The 17860-nt window shown below is 42.0% G+C and overlaps 1 protein-coding gene across 17 annotated transcripts in view; it reads right to left on the reverse strand.

Annotated features, from left to right (window-relative positions):
• Positions 1-17860, reverse strand: part of LOC120530902 (rap1 GTPase-activating protein 1-like) — a 327102-nt gene that overhangs the window by 12329 nt on the left and 296913 nt on the right. For 12 of the 17 annotated variants that reach the window (XM_039755686.1, XM_039755687.1, XM_039755677.1 and 9 more), the window contains 3 exons: positions 11955-12064; positions 11485-11601; positions 1496-1625 (listed from right to left, as the gene is read on the reverse strand). In XM_039755686.1, the coding sequence (XP_039611620.1) occupies positions 1496-1625; positions 11485-11601; positions 11955-12064 (357 nt within the window). Of the gene's footprint in view, positions 1-1495; positions 1626-11484; positions 11602-11945; positions 12065-17860 lie in introns of those variants that run through there. The other 5 variants (XM_039755674.1, XM_039755680.1, XM_039755683.1 and 2 more) reach the window with 4 other exon arrangements.

Genomic DNA, 17860 nt, shown 5'->3' on the forward strand with positions numbered 1-17860 from the left:
AACACTTTGTAAAGTAACAGTATTGCTGTTTTCGTGCTATTTCTGAGGTTGCATATACTCTTCCAGTGTTCCTGATTGTCTTGCAGAGTCACGTGCCATACATCTCTCCATGATCCCCCACTTATCTTCTGTAAGGCTTTATTTAACCATTGCCCCAGGAGTCTCCGCCTGCCTTCTTGAACCTTCCCAAGCTTGAGAGGTGTAAGTGTAATACAAATATTTCAGGTTTTAGTGGAATACAGAGTCCAGCATACCTCTGTGACATTTCGCTGTCAATCACCCACCCAGCCCTTCCTATCTTCAGGGTACTATGCTGGCTACTATGGTACAGTTTGAACCCATGACCACCTATGTGTTGATACTGGGGTATTGCTTCCAATGCACATTTGAGTGTTCATTCACACTTAGGGCAATGATCTTTATGTCCTGTCTCACACGTGCACATGGGAAACAGCTAAAGGCTCTAAATAATAGTAATTCTACACCAAACCAGGATGCGGTGGACTGTGCTGACTGTCTAACTCAGTCTCCTGCAGACCTTTGTTGGGAAATCCCGCTTGGTTCCGGCGTTGACGATGACGCCACTTCCGGTCACGATGACGCCACTTCCAGTTCCAGAGCTTACAATGACGTCACTTCCGGGAATGTGGAAGTCACTCCCAGTTCCGGTGCCGACGATGACATCACGTCGGGTCATGAAGACGTCACTACCGGTTCTGGCCCATTTCCCATTGTTTCTGTTAAAACCGCCATCTTTTCTCAATGCAGTCAGTTATGTTCTGGACTCTGTTCTATGCACATCGTGCTACTTTAAATCGACTTTTGCAGCCGGGAAAACAATATATGGGTGGCTGCCCCAAATCTTTATGATGTCTAGGACTCATTCTTATCACAGTCCATACAGTCAACCATACCAACAACTCCAGGAAATCCAGCAATTTGCACTAATTAACTTTAACATTACCTCACATGGAGTGTTAGATAAGGGCTTGGTGCACAATTTAAGAAATGGTTGGTTGTGAGATACTTAAATCAGCACTCTCATAAAGCTTCATTTTCCCTGTGGCCAAGTAACGACACTTTCATTTTGGCTTATGGCGCATGGCTTCTTCAAAGAAATGTAGCGATCATACGATGGACAAAATTTTATTCCATCTCTGTCAAGTTGATATCTTTTTATGAGTTCACCATTGTCCAGCGGTTCAAAAACTTTCAACATTTCCCAGGATGCGTGAACAATTCCCTACTTGTGAATTAGTACGGGTAATGAACTCTCAAATTCTGGTGAAGTAAGGAGTCGTTTCCTAAACTAGGAGAATTGATAACATGCTTTTAACTCCTACCCTTAAGAGTTGGAGCAAATTTGTGTCACTCTGGGATTTTTCAGCCAGCCAGGCCAGTTTTCCTACTATGAGATGCTTGATAAATACAGACACTACTTTTCCAAATAAAGACAAAACAGATAAAAACAATTCAAAACCCCTTTTTCGCTTACCATGCCAGTGTCATAGTCCTCCAGGGTCTCATTCTCTTCCACTACACTGGCAAAACTGCTGGCATTGGATGAGGAGCGCGACAAGTCCTGGTCTTCAGGGATGGAGGCGGCCCTGCAATACACAGAATAGCTGCACATCTGTATTAGACCTGCACAGTCTTTTTGTTGGCATTGTATTGAGCCTTTCAATATCTTAAAAGACTCTGCAGTGCCACAGTTTCATTTCATCCTGTTACAGATGCCTTGGCAATTCCACAAATCCTGGAAATGCTTGGCCTCAATGGAGGAGACAATGTTATGTGTATAGTGCCAAGAGATTCCCACTACCCAGAGTAAAGATTTTGTGTGTCTGCCAATCTCCAGTGATATATGAACTCTGGTGCAGGATGTGGGTGCTGCATGATGTAGCCTTAGTAAAAGGTGACAGTGTCTTGAAATTAGAATTTTTAGAGTGGCATCTGATGCAAGACTGGGCCTAACTTAGGACACTGCACAAAATAAAGGTTGTTTGCGGTCTCTTATTAATACTACATTCTTGTTTCAATTGGAACAAGTGTAAATGTGATTCTGCGCATATGTTTGTTAGCTTGATCCTATGCTGTAATGCCGTAAGTCAACATGTGAAGGTGTAGCTGAATGAGTGCCCATGAGTGTGGCACCGTAATGAAATGATCAGCACTGCTGCCTCATTGCTCTTAAGTCTCTCTGAGTGAAGTTTACATGTTCATATTCACGTGGGCTTCCTTTGGGCATTTCATTTTCCTTTTATAATCCTTAAGAAGTACAATTTAAAGTGAACACTGATTCTAAATTGGTCCTGTGCACACAGTGTGGCATCCCATCCAGTTTGAGTTGCTGCCTTGCTTCCACTGCTGCCGGGATGGGCTCCAGCTCCTGGTGACCCTGTAATACACTACACATGTGCAGAAAAAGAATACATGAATGGTTGAGATCACAGAGAACATGGGTAGCAGGAGTTGTACTGCCATCCTTTTGCTAGATACTACCTCTAAAGCTAAGGGAGAATGAAGAACTTAACTAATGCAAGCTGAATTGCTTGGCCTGGCCAGCGTTTAGCATTCAGCGCCTTGGGGGTTTCCCTGGACTCACTGCACTCTCCTACCTGTTGAGGGGAGTAGGGTCCCGCTCAGATCAAAGTCAATGTGGCAGGAAAGCATCGTTTCACGGATGGCTCAGTTCAAATTTTAAACATGCAGCATTATTGTCAGGTATTCACATCCGGTGCATTTCCTCCTGCTCTCTGCCTCTCTCTTGCGAGCTTCTCCACGGACACACTCAGTCTATGCTCTGCAAAGCCAAGTGAAAATAATTAATCAGCTACAATAAGATATCCTTCAGGAGACAGCAGTGAAACCAGCTGGTAGTTATCTGACAACTTTAAGGAACAAAGCGTAGTCCTGCACTCTCATCTCTGCTTCTAACAGTGGTACCTCCTTTTGCACACGGACAAATATTAAGCTCAGTTCCTTATTACATTCTAAGCCATATTCATCTAATCTGGGCAGTCTGGAATGGGTTTGCCAATATTGTTGCTAAAGGATTCTCATAGGAGGCGTTTAGTGTTGGCTGTGCAAATTAATTTGGAGTCTTCAATCCCTGCTCTTGAGTCCACGCTCAGAATTTATCAACATGGTGGCCAGACTGGATGGTTTCACGCCCAGTTGGACCATATGTGGTTTGTTGTGTGAGGAACAAATGACTTGGATTTAACTCTTCATTTTGAGCTGTTTTACTTGCAATTGTGCCCCATGGCACCATGTCAGTTTAGCCTATGAAACCATTTCTTTTTTTTTTTGCAAACTATGACAGTGTTTCTCATTGATAATGAGTTCCGCTCCTTCCCCCTCAGGCTTAGACGATTGCGCTCGATTCACCAATGGAGATCAAGTGCTCTGTCATTTGTGCACGGTTCACCATGGACAACCACCAAGGGAGAGACCTGCATGCATGGGTCGTGAAGAAACTTGTATGGAAAAAAAAAATAGGACACGACACCAAATAGACTAAAAAACATTGAAATAGCGCACAACTCCCTTCATTTGAAGTTTAAAACATGTCCATTTCACAGATGGTTATAGTTCATTCAATAAAATATATATATTGTGGTTAATGGCCAGCCATTCATCCCAGCCAATACCCCCAGGCCGCCAGATGGAGCCCTCCCTGCAGCATGGAGGTCCCCCGAATGCCAGCAGGGATTCATGGACAATGGAGTGTTTATTCACAGACCTGCTGGATACCATGGGGGCTGCCAAAGGACGCTGCAGGGAGGATCAAGAATTATTTTCCCTACAGCCCGGAAGTACGGCCCAGTCACGTGGACAGAAAAAATGATGTACTTCCGAGTTGAAGAAAAGGAGTTTTTATTTGACCCAGAAGTGTTACCAGTCACATGGACAGAGAGAAAGAAACACTTCCGGGTCGAGGACTATAAAGAATTGTGGGAAATCCAGAGCGTCGAGCTGAGTTGGGAGGAAGGGAACAACACGTCTGGGAGAGGAGGATTGACTATTATTATTGTTATTGTATTGATTTATATGAGTATTGTGGAATGGAGGGTGCTTTGTGCACTTATTTATAATAAAAAGTCAATATTTGGGACTTTTATCTGGTGTCTGGCGTCTGATCCGAGGGTTCTAGGGGATGACAGCGCCCCGTATCTGTCACAATATATATAAAAATACCTTTAAAAAACCACGCTTATATTAAGTTACAAAGTGTACTAAAAAGTAAAAAAAATAAGTCTCTCATACATCACTCGTAAAAAAAATAAAAGGTGTGCGCTTTTGCTTAGATTTTAAGAAGTGTTTTTTGAATGTTGATTAATGAAAAGCGCCCATGCTTTTATTTTATGAGTTATTATTATTATATATTATTTTCAACTTTTTAGTATTGGGTTTGTTTTAGTGCCATCTATTGGTGAAATCTTAAACTAATCTTCATTTGAAAATTTCATTTCTTAATTAACATGGATTAATTGATCAATTAGTCATTTTCCAACCCGCTATGTCCTAACACAGGGTCATGGGGGTCTGCTGCTCTCCCTACTCTCTCTTCTGTTTCTTTTTCCGGTTTCTTTGTGGTGGCGGCCTGCACCACCACCACCTACTCAAAGCATCATGATGCTCCAACAATGATGGATGGATGAAAAGCCAGAAGTCTACGTGACCATCATCATCAAGTCCTTCCATGAGAACCCTAAATCCAAAGAGGACCGTTTCAGTTATGTTAGGTAGAATGACCAGAGGGGACTGGGCAGTCTAATGGTCTGGAATCCCTACAGATTTTATTTTTTTCTCCAGCCGTCTGGAGTTTTTTTTTTGTTTTTTCTGTCCACCCTGGCCATTAGACCTTACTCTTATTCTATGTTAATTAATGTTGACTTATTTTATTTTCTTATTGTGTCTTTTATTTTTCTATACTTCATTATGTAAAGCGCTTTGAGCTACTTTTTGTATGAAAATGTGCTATATAAATAAATGTTGTTGGAGCCAATCCCAGGGCGCAAGGCAGGAAAAAAGCTCAGGTAGCAGACATTAGGGACAATTTAGGATCGCCAATGCACCTAATCTGCAGGAAACCCACACAGACACAGGGAGAACATGCAAACTCCATGCAGGGAGGACCTGGGAAGCGAACCCGCATCTCCCAACTGCAAGGCAGCAGTGCTACCACTGTGCCACTGTGCCACCTGATCAAGTAGTGAAACTGATTACTGATTCATGTATTGTCATCGGAAGTGAGTCATTTGGACAATAGGAAGTGGGTTAAATATCGATTACAAGATTTGTACCAGACAACAAACAGGTGAAAGTTAAAATAAGCGTGGTAATAATAATAATAATAATAATAATAATAATAATAATAATAATAATAATAATAATAAAAATTGACCATTGCCGTAGGTATGAACAAACTACAACTGGTGAAAACAATCTGTCCAAAACAGAAAAACACAAATGAGTGTCTGAGATAAGAATGTAGAGGCAGGATAACTTGAGAACAGAGAGCGTTTTCATGATGACTCTACCACTGTTGGACCACGTTTTGAAAACATGAGGGGAAAATATAAAAACACTTTTAAAATGTATGGGATGGCAATCTTGATCTAAACCAATGGCTCGCACTTGCTCTTTGAGACAATGTGAAGACTAAAAGGCTGTAGCATAGTTTCTTATGTGAATACGAGACTTAGAGTAAAACATTAAACAAGACCAGTATATTTTTACAAGAATGGTTTCTGCGTGAACACTGTGACATTTTTAATTGTGTTGCTGGCGTTTAGCAATGTCATACAATTTTAAGACAAAAAAAGTTAAAGTTTCCAACTGAATAGTAGGTAAGAGACATGACATTGTGGTAACATGCAGCTGAAACATTGGGTCTCTTGCCTTCTTTCCTATTCAGGGTGGAAATAACCTTTAACTCTCTGTTATGTTGTTTCACCTGAAAGAAAAAATAAATGCAACAGACACAATCAAACGAGCTCTTGTCATTCTTTTCCCCTCATTTTACATTTTTTTTGGCTGATGCTTCTATCCAGAACAATTGGTTACATTTCTTTTCTTTTTCCAATTGGAACACAGGTGGGTGAAGTGACTGGCTCAGGGTCAGCAGTGGGATTCGAACCCCCAATGGCAGGGCTTATAGGCCAAAGCCTTAACCACTGCACCACACTGCCTGCCAGGTTTGAATCAAAATTGTGCACACGGTACTCCAAGATCAAGATGAAAGCCATTGCACCATAAACGTATTACAGGGTGTACTCATACTAGGCACGTTTGTTCCGTACGGTGCCTGAGCACGATTGTCCCCACTCCCTACTGCCCTGCTGGCCTGCACTCACACTAATGTTGCCAAAACAAAATCCGCATATAGTGTGACTGCATACATGTTTAAATGGATCTTCCTTATTTTGTGTTTTTTTTAGAGTCGTGTAGGGTAGGATAACACTCTCCACTCTTACAGATTTAAAGAGTGTGCAGAGTAGGTTTTTGCTGTTAATTCTGCTGCACGAGAGTATTTTTACGGAGACAAATGATGTTAAATCATGTTCATCTGTAAGGTGAGAATAAAAAACCTGTTTTTAACTCAAATGGAATCGAAGGAAATGATGTTGCATCATTGTCGTCATGTCTGTGTTCTGTGCTCGGGCACGTTTAGCGATCACACTATTTCAGAATGCTACTGAACCAAGCTCGGGCCCACCTCTTCCAAACAGGCCAGCAGTGCAGTAGCTAGAGGCGGGCAGAGGTGGCGGTCTGCACCGGGTGGCACATTTTTGGGGGCTGCATTATTGGCCAAAAGGGTCAGTACAATTCGTGTGTAAGCAGCAGGGTTTGGAAAAATATCACTCATGAATCCAAAAAGTTAAATTCTCTGATTTTTTATCCACAAATGTTTCAAAATTAATTTTCAGACTGTCCTCCTGTGACGGCATCAGACACAGCGGTTGAAAAGAAGCAATAACAAAAATAAACAAACATTACACTGATAATAATTTCTAGGAAGATAAACGACTAATTTACAATTTATAATTTTGTTTCGTTATCAATCCAAATGCGTTCTTGCTCTGCGCAGAAAACATCCCCACCTATCACTTACACAATACTCTGGTTCTGGTTTTTGCAGCGTAATTATATTAAACTAATAATTAAAAAACGGCTTATCAGTGCGTCTATACTATATTCTTGTCTACTTGATGCTTATAAATAATTATATTTGAAAAATGATTGCTGATTCTCTATATATGAATAAATCTATGCAAATCTATCTTAATTTTTCTCTATACGTCATTTTAATTTTCTATTTAAACAGGTTAACATAATTACATATGTTGGAGGGTGGCAAATTGAAGCACCACCCTGCCCTGAGCGGCACGAACTCGAGCTATGCCACTGCGGGTCAGGGCACGGTATGGTTGGCACAGTACCATTGGTAAGCCATGGAGTGATCACTCTAGTCTAATGAACTAGACTTTGTGGCGGGGCGGATTACATGTGGACAAATGTGCTCAGGCACGGAACAGATTGCTAGTGTGAGTACACCGTTCCTTATCTGTGACCTTGGTGATCTTGGTATTGCAGAGTAAGAGGGGATATAATAAAAAAGTAAAATAGTCTTTTCCCTTGCAGAAAAACACAAATCATTACCATGATTTAAAATAAATTAATGATAAACATAATAATTGTACAAATTGGAAAAGTACAAGACAGCAACTTTGATTTTCATTTGAAGTAAACACATTCCATTCATTAAAGGATCAATTCTTTATTTTTAAAGTCAAAGTTATTTATTCACGACCATGGAATAAATTATGCCATGTAAAATTCTGATTTTAAGGTTAAGCATTTTTCACCTAGCCTGTTCTGGCATTTTAAAATGGAGGTGAAGGGGCACCTGACTGAAGATGACCACTCTGAAGCAGCAAAGGTTTTGATTTAAGAAAGTGTGTTTCCCACATTTCAGAGGCCTGCTTGTGATGATAAAAGTAAACTGGAAGTTAATGTTAATCTAAGGACACCTAGTAAGGACACTTTTTCTCGTTCGCTTATCTGCTCACAGTGGCCACTGTGGAGGAGTTTTGACATTTTCCACAGGTGTACTCCTAATTCGCCAAATGTCCATAGTTTCAGGAAACATATTATCCTACTTTGTCTCTGCAGTTCTGTTTCTTCAACGGTTATTTTCCACAATGGCTTAATAAAGAGATGCACTTAACAAACGAGTGCTCATTGTGTGACATAGCAGCAGAGCTGTCAGCATGCCCTGAAATTACTGGAGTGGAGTAGGTACCTGCCATGATTCAAAACGGGCTGGCGACACAGGCATACACAACTCATATTATTTTCTTATGCAATATATATTTAAATTATATTTGTTTATAGGCAATGTTGGCAACACATACTAACTCACATACAGTCATAATGGTTTAACGACAGATGAACATTTAAACCAATTTTTCACCAATTATTTTTTAAACAGCCTATGGAGGGAGATTCATGCCATGTGCTGTGTGTTGGTGAGAGGTGCACACAAGGGAATCACTGTACTTTGTACACCAGAACACTAAATCTGAATTCAATGGATTACACTGCATTGCATTTTTTATAAAAGCTTTAGATTTTTGAAAAAGCCATGACCACCTGTAAGCTGATACTAAGTTCACAGTGCCAATCAACACTCCGCATTACCCGCTTTCTGTGACATGTCGGGTATACGCACAATAAAAAAAATACTGTGAAAAGCAGATTATCTAATAGAGCACCAGAGTAAGACCTTAGCGTTCAGCTGACACTGAGGCACCAACAGAACCCCCTGATTATACGTATTGCACCCAATTCTTATACAACTTCAACTCAGTTGCTTCAATGTCACAGTTTTGATTTACTTCAAAATCTCAAGATTTTGTTGAAGTTAAGGCAATAGAATTGTTTCAGCTGAATAATGAAACATATACTCAAGAGCACCGTTGGAAGTTAAGTGGAAGTGCACTGAAGATTGAAAACAAAAGGTCCTCTTCACATAAAGTGTTATGGGAATTGTGAATAACTGTCAAGTTGAGATAGGGAAGAAAAGATCGTGATGACTTCTAAGAAATGTCTGAATGAGATACTAGCAGATGCGGTGTAGATATTCACTAACTGGAATGAAAAGACTTATCTCATCATTAAAGTTTCCTATGCTCTTATGTCCTATCTGCTAATAAACACTATTGCAGTGACTGAACTCTTTGCAAATATACAGCAAAGAATAAGTTTCATTTGTAAATAAATGGTGCAGCTGCCTATTGGGTTTGTTAAAATCAAAGAAGGATCAGAAATATGATCGTTATTTTGCAATTTACAATTTTTTAGTTTTTGTATACCCCTTGGGGTCAGCCACTGTATAGCACCCCTGGAGCAAGTGCAGGGTAAGGGCCTTGCTGAGTAGGATCCCCTTTGGCAGTAATGGGGATTTGAACTGGCAGCCTTCCGGATAACAGTACAGATCCTTAGCCTCTAAGCCACCACTAATCTCTTATATATTTCTCTTCTGGTTCATCCTGCTTCCACTTCAAAACCGGTCTCGCCCACACGCAGCCTACACGTCATTTCTCGATTCCTATTCGTTGTCTTCCATGTCATGCACTATACTGGCCTGCTGAGCGTAATACATCCAACAAGTACTCGAGGTGCTGCCACAACGGTAAAGTAGCTTTACCACCTTTGCGGGAGCCACCTATGTCTTTACCACAGCTTCTTACACAGCAAACATCAGAAGCTAAAAATTATCGTGAACACATTTGAGAATACAACTCTTCTCTAGCGTTTGTTTCCATGGGTGCATAGATAACTCAACCTCCTGGCCACGGACCATACTGTTTTAAAATACACGGGCAAATTTATCACCACATCTCTCCACTGTACGCTAACACTTCTACCTCTCCAGGATATGGACAGTTGTATGTTTTTGACACAGCGCAAGCTAATGCAGTATGCTTACAAAATAAAGCAAATTCTGCATGCAGCGAAAATGTACTTCTCCAGCTAGATTACATGCTCAGAACCATCAACCCCTTCGCTAAATCATGCAAACACATGCATAAAATCGCTCAGTCCAATCCAACAGCATCTACCCCGACATTGCAGTGATTTTCGTTGGAGAAGATGGCGAAATACCTGCCGAAAGGGACATTTGCATCTATCCCATACGCAACTCATGTAAACAGATTTCCATGCTCAATATGAATTGCGATCCTATGGTTTACCCACTTTTATACCCTTATGGAGACACTAGCTGGCACCAAGATTTACAACATGTTCCCGACGAAAGAACCACCAAGCGAATCAGGCTTACTCAATGCTAATTTTACGCGTACAGATTAGCAATGAGGAATACATTTAGTATTTTGCACTCCAACGGCAAACTATTCCAACAGTATGTCGTAGATGCGTATGTTAAAACAGAGGGTGCGTGTCTCAACTATCTCAGATTACATTAACAAGATCTGCGTGTGGAACAATACAATGTTTGAATACAGATGCACTGCAAGCAAACGCTGAAAATAATAACGTACGTGTAGACAAAATGATCATATTACTGTCCACATTTCCAGGAAGTCCAAGATACATGCAACAAAACTATCAGGATGCCATGGCCATAGTATGTAAATTCGGAAAGCCTGATTTATTCATCACTTTCACATGTAATGCTACTTGGCCGGAAATTCTACATGCACACTGCGTCTTTCAAGAAGTATTTATTTCTTCTTGATTTCTGAATTCCTTTCTCACCATTTTCCATTCCTGTTCTTACACCGCTGTATGCTATGGCGGGCGTCGGCTAGTATGCAATTATTTACATAGAAATCTGATTTTAATGTCAAATTACAGTAACACAAAATGGGCAGGTTTACTTTTCAGTTTATCTTTGGCATATTCTGCTGAGCACTGGAAGCTCACATGGACCATACTGTGCTTCTAGAATGTGTACAAGAATGGCTGGAAGATTTCACAACTTATATCATGATTTATGCTTAAGTGGGTGGTTGATTCCTAAATGTTGATAGAAGGGGGTTTTAAATGTTCAGCATGCACATTCCTGTTTGCTTTTTTTTTTCTCTATTCTTGTTCTCTGGTTGTGCTCCCTTCTGAAGTAAACCCTAAGAAGACCCATCAATACTGCATATTTCTAGGTAAAATATTAATGTGACCACCATGCTGTTGAAGAAAACCTCAACAGGATCCTCAAACATCAGGGCTGAATCATTAAGAAGGCTGACCTTAATCCCGCCAATTCTAAAGAAATAAGGCCTGTGATGTGCACTCCAAGCAATTTCCCACAAAAACACTGCAGAAAAAAAAATGCCACCTAGGATCGAAGACTGGTTCACCGATCACCAAATTGGGTTCTTGATAACGTTTCCAGCTCCATGTGACACCAGCACTAACATGTCTGCATTTACATGACTCAATACAAGAGCTCACCTGTTCTTGGTGGTGGGCATCTCTGGTGAACTCTGATTGGATGAGTTGTCTGACTTTGGCTCCTGGGACACATGACCACTGTCTGGGTGTTTTGGGGCACTTGGAGAACACTCCCTGCTGAAGATGGAATCAATAATGTGGTCAAATTAAAATCTAAATCAAAAGGGATTCTTGCATACTTTATATAAAGAGCAGCACAGCCAAAAGGCAAAGTGTTTGCTTTACCAGATGTAGAGGATGGAGGTTTTGGATCTGGATGGTCAAGTGGGGCCTAGACTCTGAAGTTACAACAATCTTTGACCTAGTAAATCAGTGACTGTGACAGGGCTGAATGTGTGGCCTTATTCACTACACTGGTTTAAATTTGAGGTCCCAATGTACAACTGGGCTGCAGAGAAGCACCAGTGTTCACAGGGCTGGGAGTGTAGCCTTGACTGTCCATTTTCTTTGACTGACCTTACCATTCTCACCTTCTCTCCTGTACCTCCTGGATATTCTCAATTCCAATGGCACTGCTTCGCCGGGAGCTGAACGGTCCAGACTTTTTCCTCGTGGGGCTCTTCCCTGGGATGATCAATGACTGTAAAACACAATGACATGCTAGTTCAGCATCTGGTTGGGGCAGCAAAAAAGTTCGCGCCTCACCCTGAATAAGAGGCAGTGTAGAGTACTCAAGAATGGAAATCGTCTGACGATAGACAGGACAGCAAGGGCTCATTCTGTCACATTGTGCCCTAAGAACTTATTTGTGCAGTCAGATGTTGATCTCACTAGTCCCTGTGCATGGTGCCTAGATGAAAACAATTTTTTGTGTAGCTGTAAAATGGCATTTGGGCAGAATGACTTTCTGACTTGGAAAATATGTGAACTTTTTGGGTTGTGTCATGAAGTGATTTCTGATGGCTTTTCCTGTTACATAACATAACTGAATCTTAGAAGAGGTTGGTGCTCATCAGTTTGCCCATTTGAAAATAAAAGTTGGAAATAAAGGAGACCTGGAGAGACAGCAGTAATTCAGAATTAACAATCCACTTACACTCACTAAGCAAATTATCAGGATGATGTGTACACCTTCTGGTCCATGCAATTATCTACTCATGTGGCAGCAGCATAATGCATAAAATCCTGCAGACACAGGTCAGGAGCTTCATTTAATATTTACATGAAGAACCAGAATGGAGAAAAAATGTGTTGTCAGTGATTTGGACCGTGTCATGACTGTTGGGGTCACACGGGCTGGTTTGAAGATTTCTGCAACTGATGATCTCCTTGGATTTTCACACACAGCAGTCTCTGGAGTTCACTCAGAATGGTGTGAAAAACCAAAACAAATACATCTAGAGAGTGGCAGTCCTGTGGATGGAAATGCCTTTTTGATGAGACAGGTCAGAGGAGAATGATCAGTCTGGTTTCAGCTGACAGAAGGCTTATGGCAAGTCAGATAACCATTCTGGTGAGCAGAAAAGCATCCCAGAATGCAACAGCAGAAGGCCACAATGGGTTCCACTCCTGTCACTTAAGAACAGAAAGCTGAGGCTGCAGTGGGCACAGGCTCACCAAAACTGGACAGTTGAAAACTGGCAAAACGTAGCCTTGTCTAATCAATCTCAATTTATGCTGATGCACACCGATGGTAAGGTCAAAATTTGGTGCCAACTGCATGAATCCATGCACCCAGCCTGCCTTGTGTCAACAGTTCAAGCTGGTGGTGGCACTGTAATGGAGTCAGAGAATGCTTTCTTGGCACACATTGGGCCTGTTAATGTCAATCAATCCATCACTTGAATGCTATGGCCTATTTGAGTATTGTTCCTGAGCATGTGCATCCCTTCATGGCCTCAAGTTGCCCATCTTCAAATGGCTACTTCCAGTATGATAATTTCATTTTTCCTTATGTGTTCCTTGTGTTCAAAATGGCGTGGCGACTATTATGGGTGCACAGTTGGCTGACTGAAGGGGAGTGTGTTAAGTCTTATGTATAGACCCACATTCAAAACCCTGATTCTTAATATCATGCCTTGTGTGTGGTCATGTGATCCAAGTAATAGGCACTAGTTGCTTTAAATACACATACTTGAATTAGTCAGTCATCAGTCAGTCATTTTCCAACCTGTTATATCCTAACACAGGGTCACGCTGGAGCCAATCCCAGCCAACACAGGGCGCAAGGCAGGAACAAACCCCGGGCAGGGCGCCAGCCCACCACAAGGCACACACTCACACACATCAAGCACACACTAGGGACAATTTAGGATCGCCAATGCACCTAACCTGCATGTCTTTGGACTGTGGGAGGAAACCCACGCAGACACGGGGAGAACATGCAAACTCCACGCAGGGAGTAAATGGGAAGAACACCCAGGTCTCCTTACTGCGAGGCAGTAGCGCTACCCACTGCACCACCATGCTGCCCTACTTGAATTAGGTCTGGGTCATTTACTGTTACCTGAGACCTCCCCAACTATTTTAATCACCTGGTAGCTAATGTGGGATTTTAACATGTGTTACCCTCTCAACTGAGTGTGCTTTATGGTTCTGTGTGGTGTACTCAGTGACCACATAGCCAGCAGCCATACCACATGGCCTTTAGAAGAGGTCATCAACCTAAAGCTAAGCGTGTTCAAGCCTAGCCAATACCTGGATAGGAGATCATCTAGGAAAGCTTGGGTTGCTGCTGGAAGAGGTGTTGTTGAGTCCAAAAGGGGGTGCTATGTATGTGGATTCCAATGCCCCAGTGAAATGACTGTGACACTGTGCTGTAAATATGGCACCAACCTCGGGATGAGACATAAATTTGAGGTCCTGACTTTCTGTGGTCATAAAAGATCCGTGGGCATCTTTTGAAAACAGCAGGGTGTATCCCGATGGCCTGCTAAATTGCCCACCATGGCCTCGTCATTCTGGCCCCCTAATCATCCCCTGTCTCTAATTGGCTATTTCTCTCACGCCTTCACCACCTCATAGCTAATGCTTGATGAGTGTACTGGTGCAGTAATAGCTGCTGTCTCATCATCCAGGTGGGTGTTACACACTGGTTCCCCTCTGTGCTGTCAAGGCACTTTGAATGGTGAGAAAAGTGCTACATAAATGTAATTAATTATTATTATTTATGAACACACATTACTTTCCTTCAGATAAATTGTGTTTCAATGTGTCCCGGCTTTGCTCTGGCCTAGAAAATCTTCAATGACACTTTCTGAGCTCTGATTCACACATCGCTAGTTTGCCTCTATGAAATTAATAGGAAAAGCCAAATATTCTTCATCTGTGTGTTTTAAAGTGATCTCTAAAGAATTACAGTGGTACCTCGGTATACGTCCTGTTTAGAGGCGAAATATTTTGCTTGGTATACGACCTTTGTTTGGAATACGACTCGTGTGCTAGAACAACACGTGTGGTATACCGGTCGCGCGCCTTCAAAAAAAAAGTTTTAACCTGTACAGTAATCCCTCACTATATCGCGCTTCGACTTTCGCAGCTTCACTCCATCGTGAATTTTATATGAAAGCATAACTAAATATATAACGAGGATTTTTCGCTGCTTCGCGGGTTATGTGGACAATGTGTCTTTTTACTTCCTGTACATGCTTCCTCAGTTGGTTTGCCCAGTTGATTTCATACAAGGGACACTATTGGCGGAAGACTGAGAAGCTAACCAATCAGAGCACGCAGTTCAGTTCTCCTGACTGAGAAGCTAACCAATCACAGCACGCAGTTAAGTTCCTGCGCACTGAATGCAGTGTTAACCAGGAAGTCTCGTCCCGCTCATTCAGCATCAATGTGTTTCGCTATGTAAAGAGTTAACTTTTGTGCTCGTTTGTGTTTATCTTTGTGCATAGTCAAGCCCTTCATTATGGCTCCAAAACGATCTGCTACTGCTTCAGGGGCCGTGCCCAAGTGCAAACGGAAGATGTTAATGATTACCGAAAAGGTAAACGTTTTGGATTTGATGAAGGCTACGATTCTTTTTATTTAAAAAGTAGGAAAGGAATATAAGATCTACGGCCGCAGTGTCCTTTTAACCAGGGTGCAAAACGAGTTGTAAGTGGATGTAATAAGGCAGTGGTCTGGATAGAATCTGCTTTAGGGATTTGGATTGAAGACTGCCAGAAGAACAATGGCAGTGCTTCACATTTGCCTGAAGAGGCTTCTTTGGAAGAGCTGTAACGCTCTCCTTTGTTGTGCAGTAAAATTAAACTCATTGTTATCGGACAAGTCATTTTCATTTATTTCATCTAATTGCTTTTGTATTTATGTATTTTAGTATTAAGCAGTGTTTAAATTATTTTATACAACCCCATCAATGTATAATATGCCAATAACAATAGGATTTTTTTTTCATGGGAACGAATTAATTATTTTCCCATTATTTCTTATGGGAAAAATTTGTTTGGCATAAGTCCTGTTTGGTATAAGTCCAAGGATCTGGAACGGATTAAGGACGTATACCAAGGTACCACTTGTATTTGAAATTCACAGAAAGTGGACTTCCCACATTGGCCACAAGGGGGAGAAGCCACATTAGGTTATGTGTTTCCTGAGAGTGGCACAGCAGGCATAGCGTCTGCGTTCTTGGGCTTTGTGCTTAAATGGATGTGAGCTCACACTGCAGGAGTTCACTCTTTAGTTTCACAAACTCTGCTGCACAAGCCACCCGCTTTCACATACACAAGTATTTACATGCATTTAGACACACAGTTTGAAGACCATGAGTCTGTATACGCACAGACACTAAAGCACAAATGTCAGAACACACACGTTTGTATATGGAGGTACTTCTGTCAGACCCTCTCTCATGTGTCACATTCTATTTATATCTATTCTTAAATGATTCCCAAAATCGGCTGGATGGAAACAGCTTATTGCAGGAGCAACAAACCCTTTTAAACCACCACCGGGCACACTGGGTATCAGGAGTTCACCCATTCACATAATCTGAATGAGTCTGCAAAGTGAGAGGAAACTCAAGCACAGTACGGAGTCCACATGGTCAGAAATTGACCTCAAGCTCCAAGGCCGTGAGGCAGCAGTGCCAACCACTAAGCCCGAGTGTCAGTCACATTTACTGTCATGAGTTGAAATTCACACACATGCCTGTTTTCACATTTCTGTACAGTTACAGAAGCATGTTCACATTAATGCTAAAGCACACGCCTTCACATTCCACCAAAAAAGTAAATCTTAGCGCAGGCTCTTGCAGATGTCCATCCATCCATCCATTATCCAAACCATTATATCCTAACTACAGGGTCACAGGGGTCTGCTGAAGCCAATTCCTGCCAACACAGGGTGCAAGGCAGGAAACAAACCCCAGGCAGGGTGCCAGTCCACCCACACACACACGACAATTTAGAATCGCCAATGCACCTAACCTGCATGTCTTTGGGAGGAAACCCACACAGACACGGGGAGAACAGCAAACTCCATGCAGGGATGACCCTGGAAGCGAACCCAGGTCTCCTAACTGCGAGGCAGCAGCGCTACCACTGCGCCACTGTGCCACCCTTCTCTTGCAGATGTGTGAATGCTTAGTTTGCCACACATCAATTCACACAACCTGCACTCTTAGTAGTAACGGAGAACTGACACACATACACGCACACACACATGGTGGATTCAGGAGGTATTCAGACCCTTTACTTTCTGCACACTTTATTTTAAATAGATATATTTGCCATTTTTGCTCATCAATTCATGTAAGTATTCAGACCCTTTCCTAAAGCACTCCAAACTGTGGTCAATTTGCTTTAATCCTCCTTGAGATGCGTGTAGAACTTGACTGGAGTCCACCTCTGGCCAACTGAGCTGACTGTACCTCGTCTAGATAGCCCCACACCAGTGTATGGAAGGCCCCACAATTCACACTGCACATCAGGACAAAAACCAACAAGTGAAGTGTAGGGAACTCTCTGTAACATCCGTCATCAAATTGTGGTGAAGTATAGATCAGGGCTAGGAGATAAAAGCATTTCTAAAGCTTTAATTGTGAAATGGAAAAAAGTCTGGAACCACCAGGACTCTTCCAAGAGTTCGCCATCGAGTCAAACTGAGTAACCAGGCAAGAAGCACCTTGGTCAGGGAGGTGGCCAAAAACCCAATGGTCACTCTAACAGAGCTTCAGGAGTCCCCTGCTGAGATGAGAGAACGTATGGAAAGGATGACCATCTCAGCAGCCCTCCATCAATCAGATGGCTAGCAACTCTTGAGTACACGGCATAGGACAGCCTGCTTGGAGTTTGCCAAGTAGCATTCACTTGAACGAATCACCGAGCACTATGCCTGGCGAAGACCTGGCACTGCTCATCACCTGCCTAATACCATCCCTATGGTGAAGCGTGGTGATAGCAGCATCATGCTATGGAGGGCACTTCACAGG

The sequence above is a fragment of the Polypterus senegalus genome, chromosome 6, assembly GCF_016835505.1.
Source record: "Polypterus senegalus isolate Bchr_013 chromosome 6, ASM1683550v1, whole genome shotgun sequence".
Classification (NCBI taxonomy): Eukaryota; Metazoa; Chordata; class Cladistia; order Polypteriformes; family Polypteridae; genus Polypterus; species Polypterus senegalus.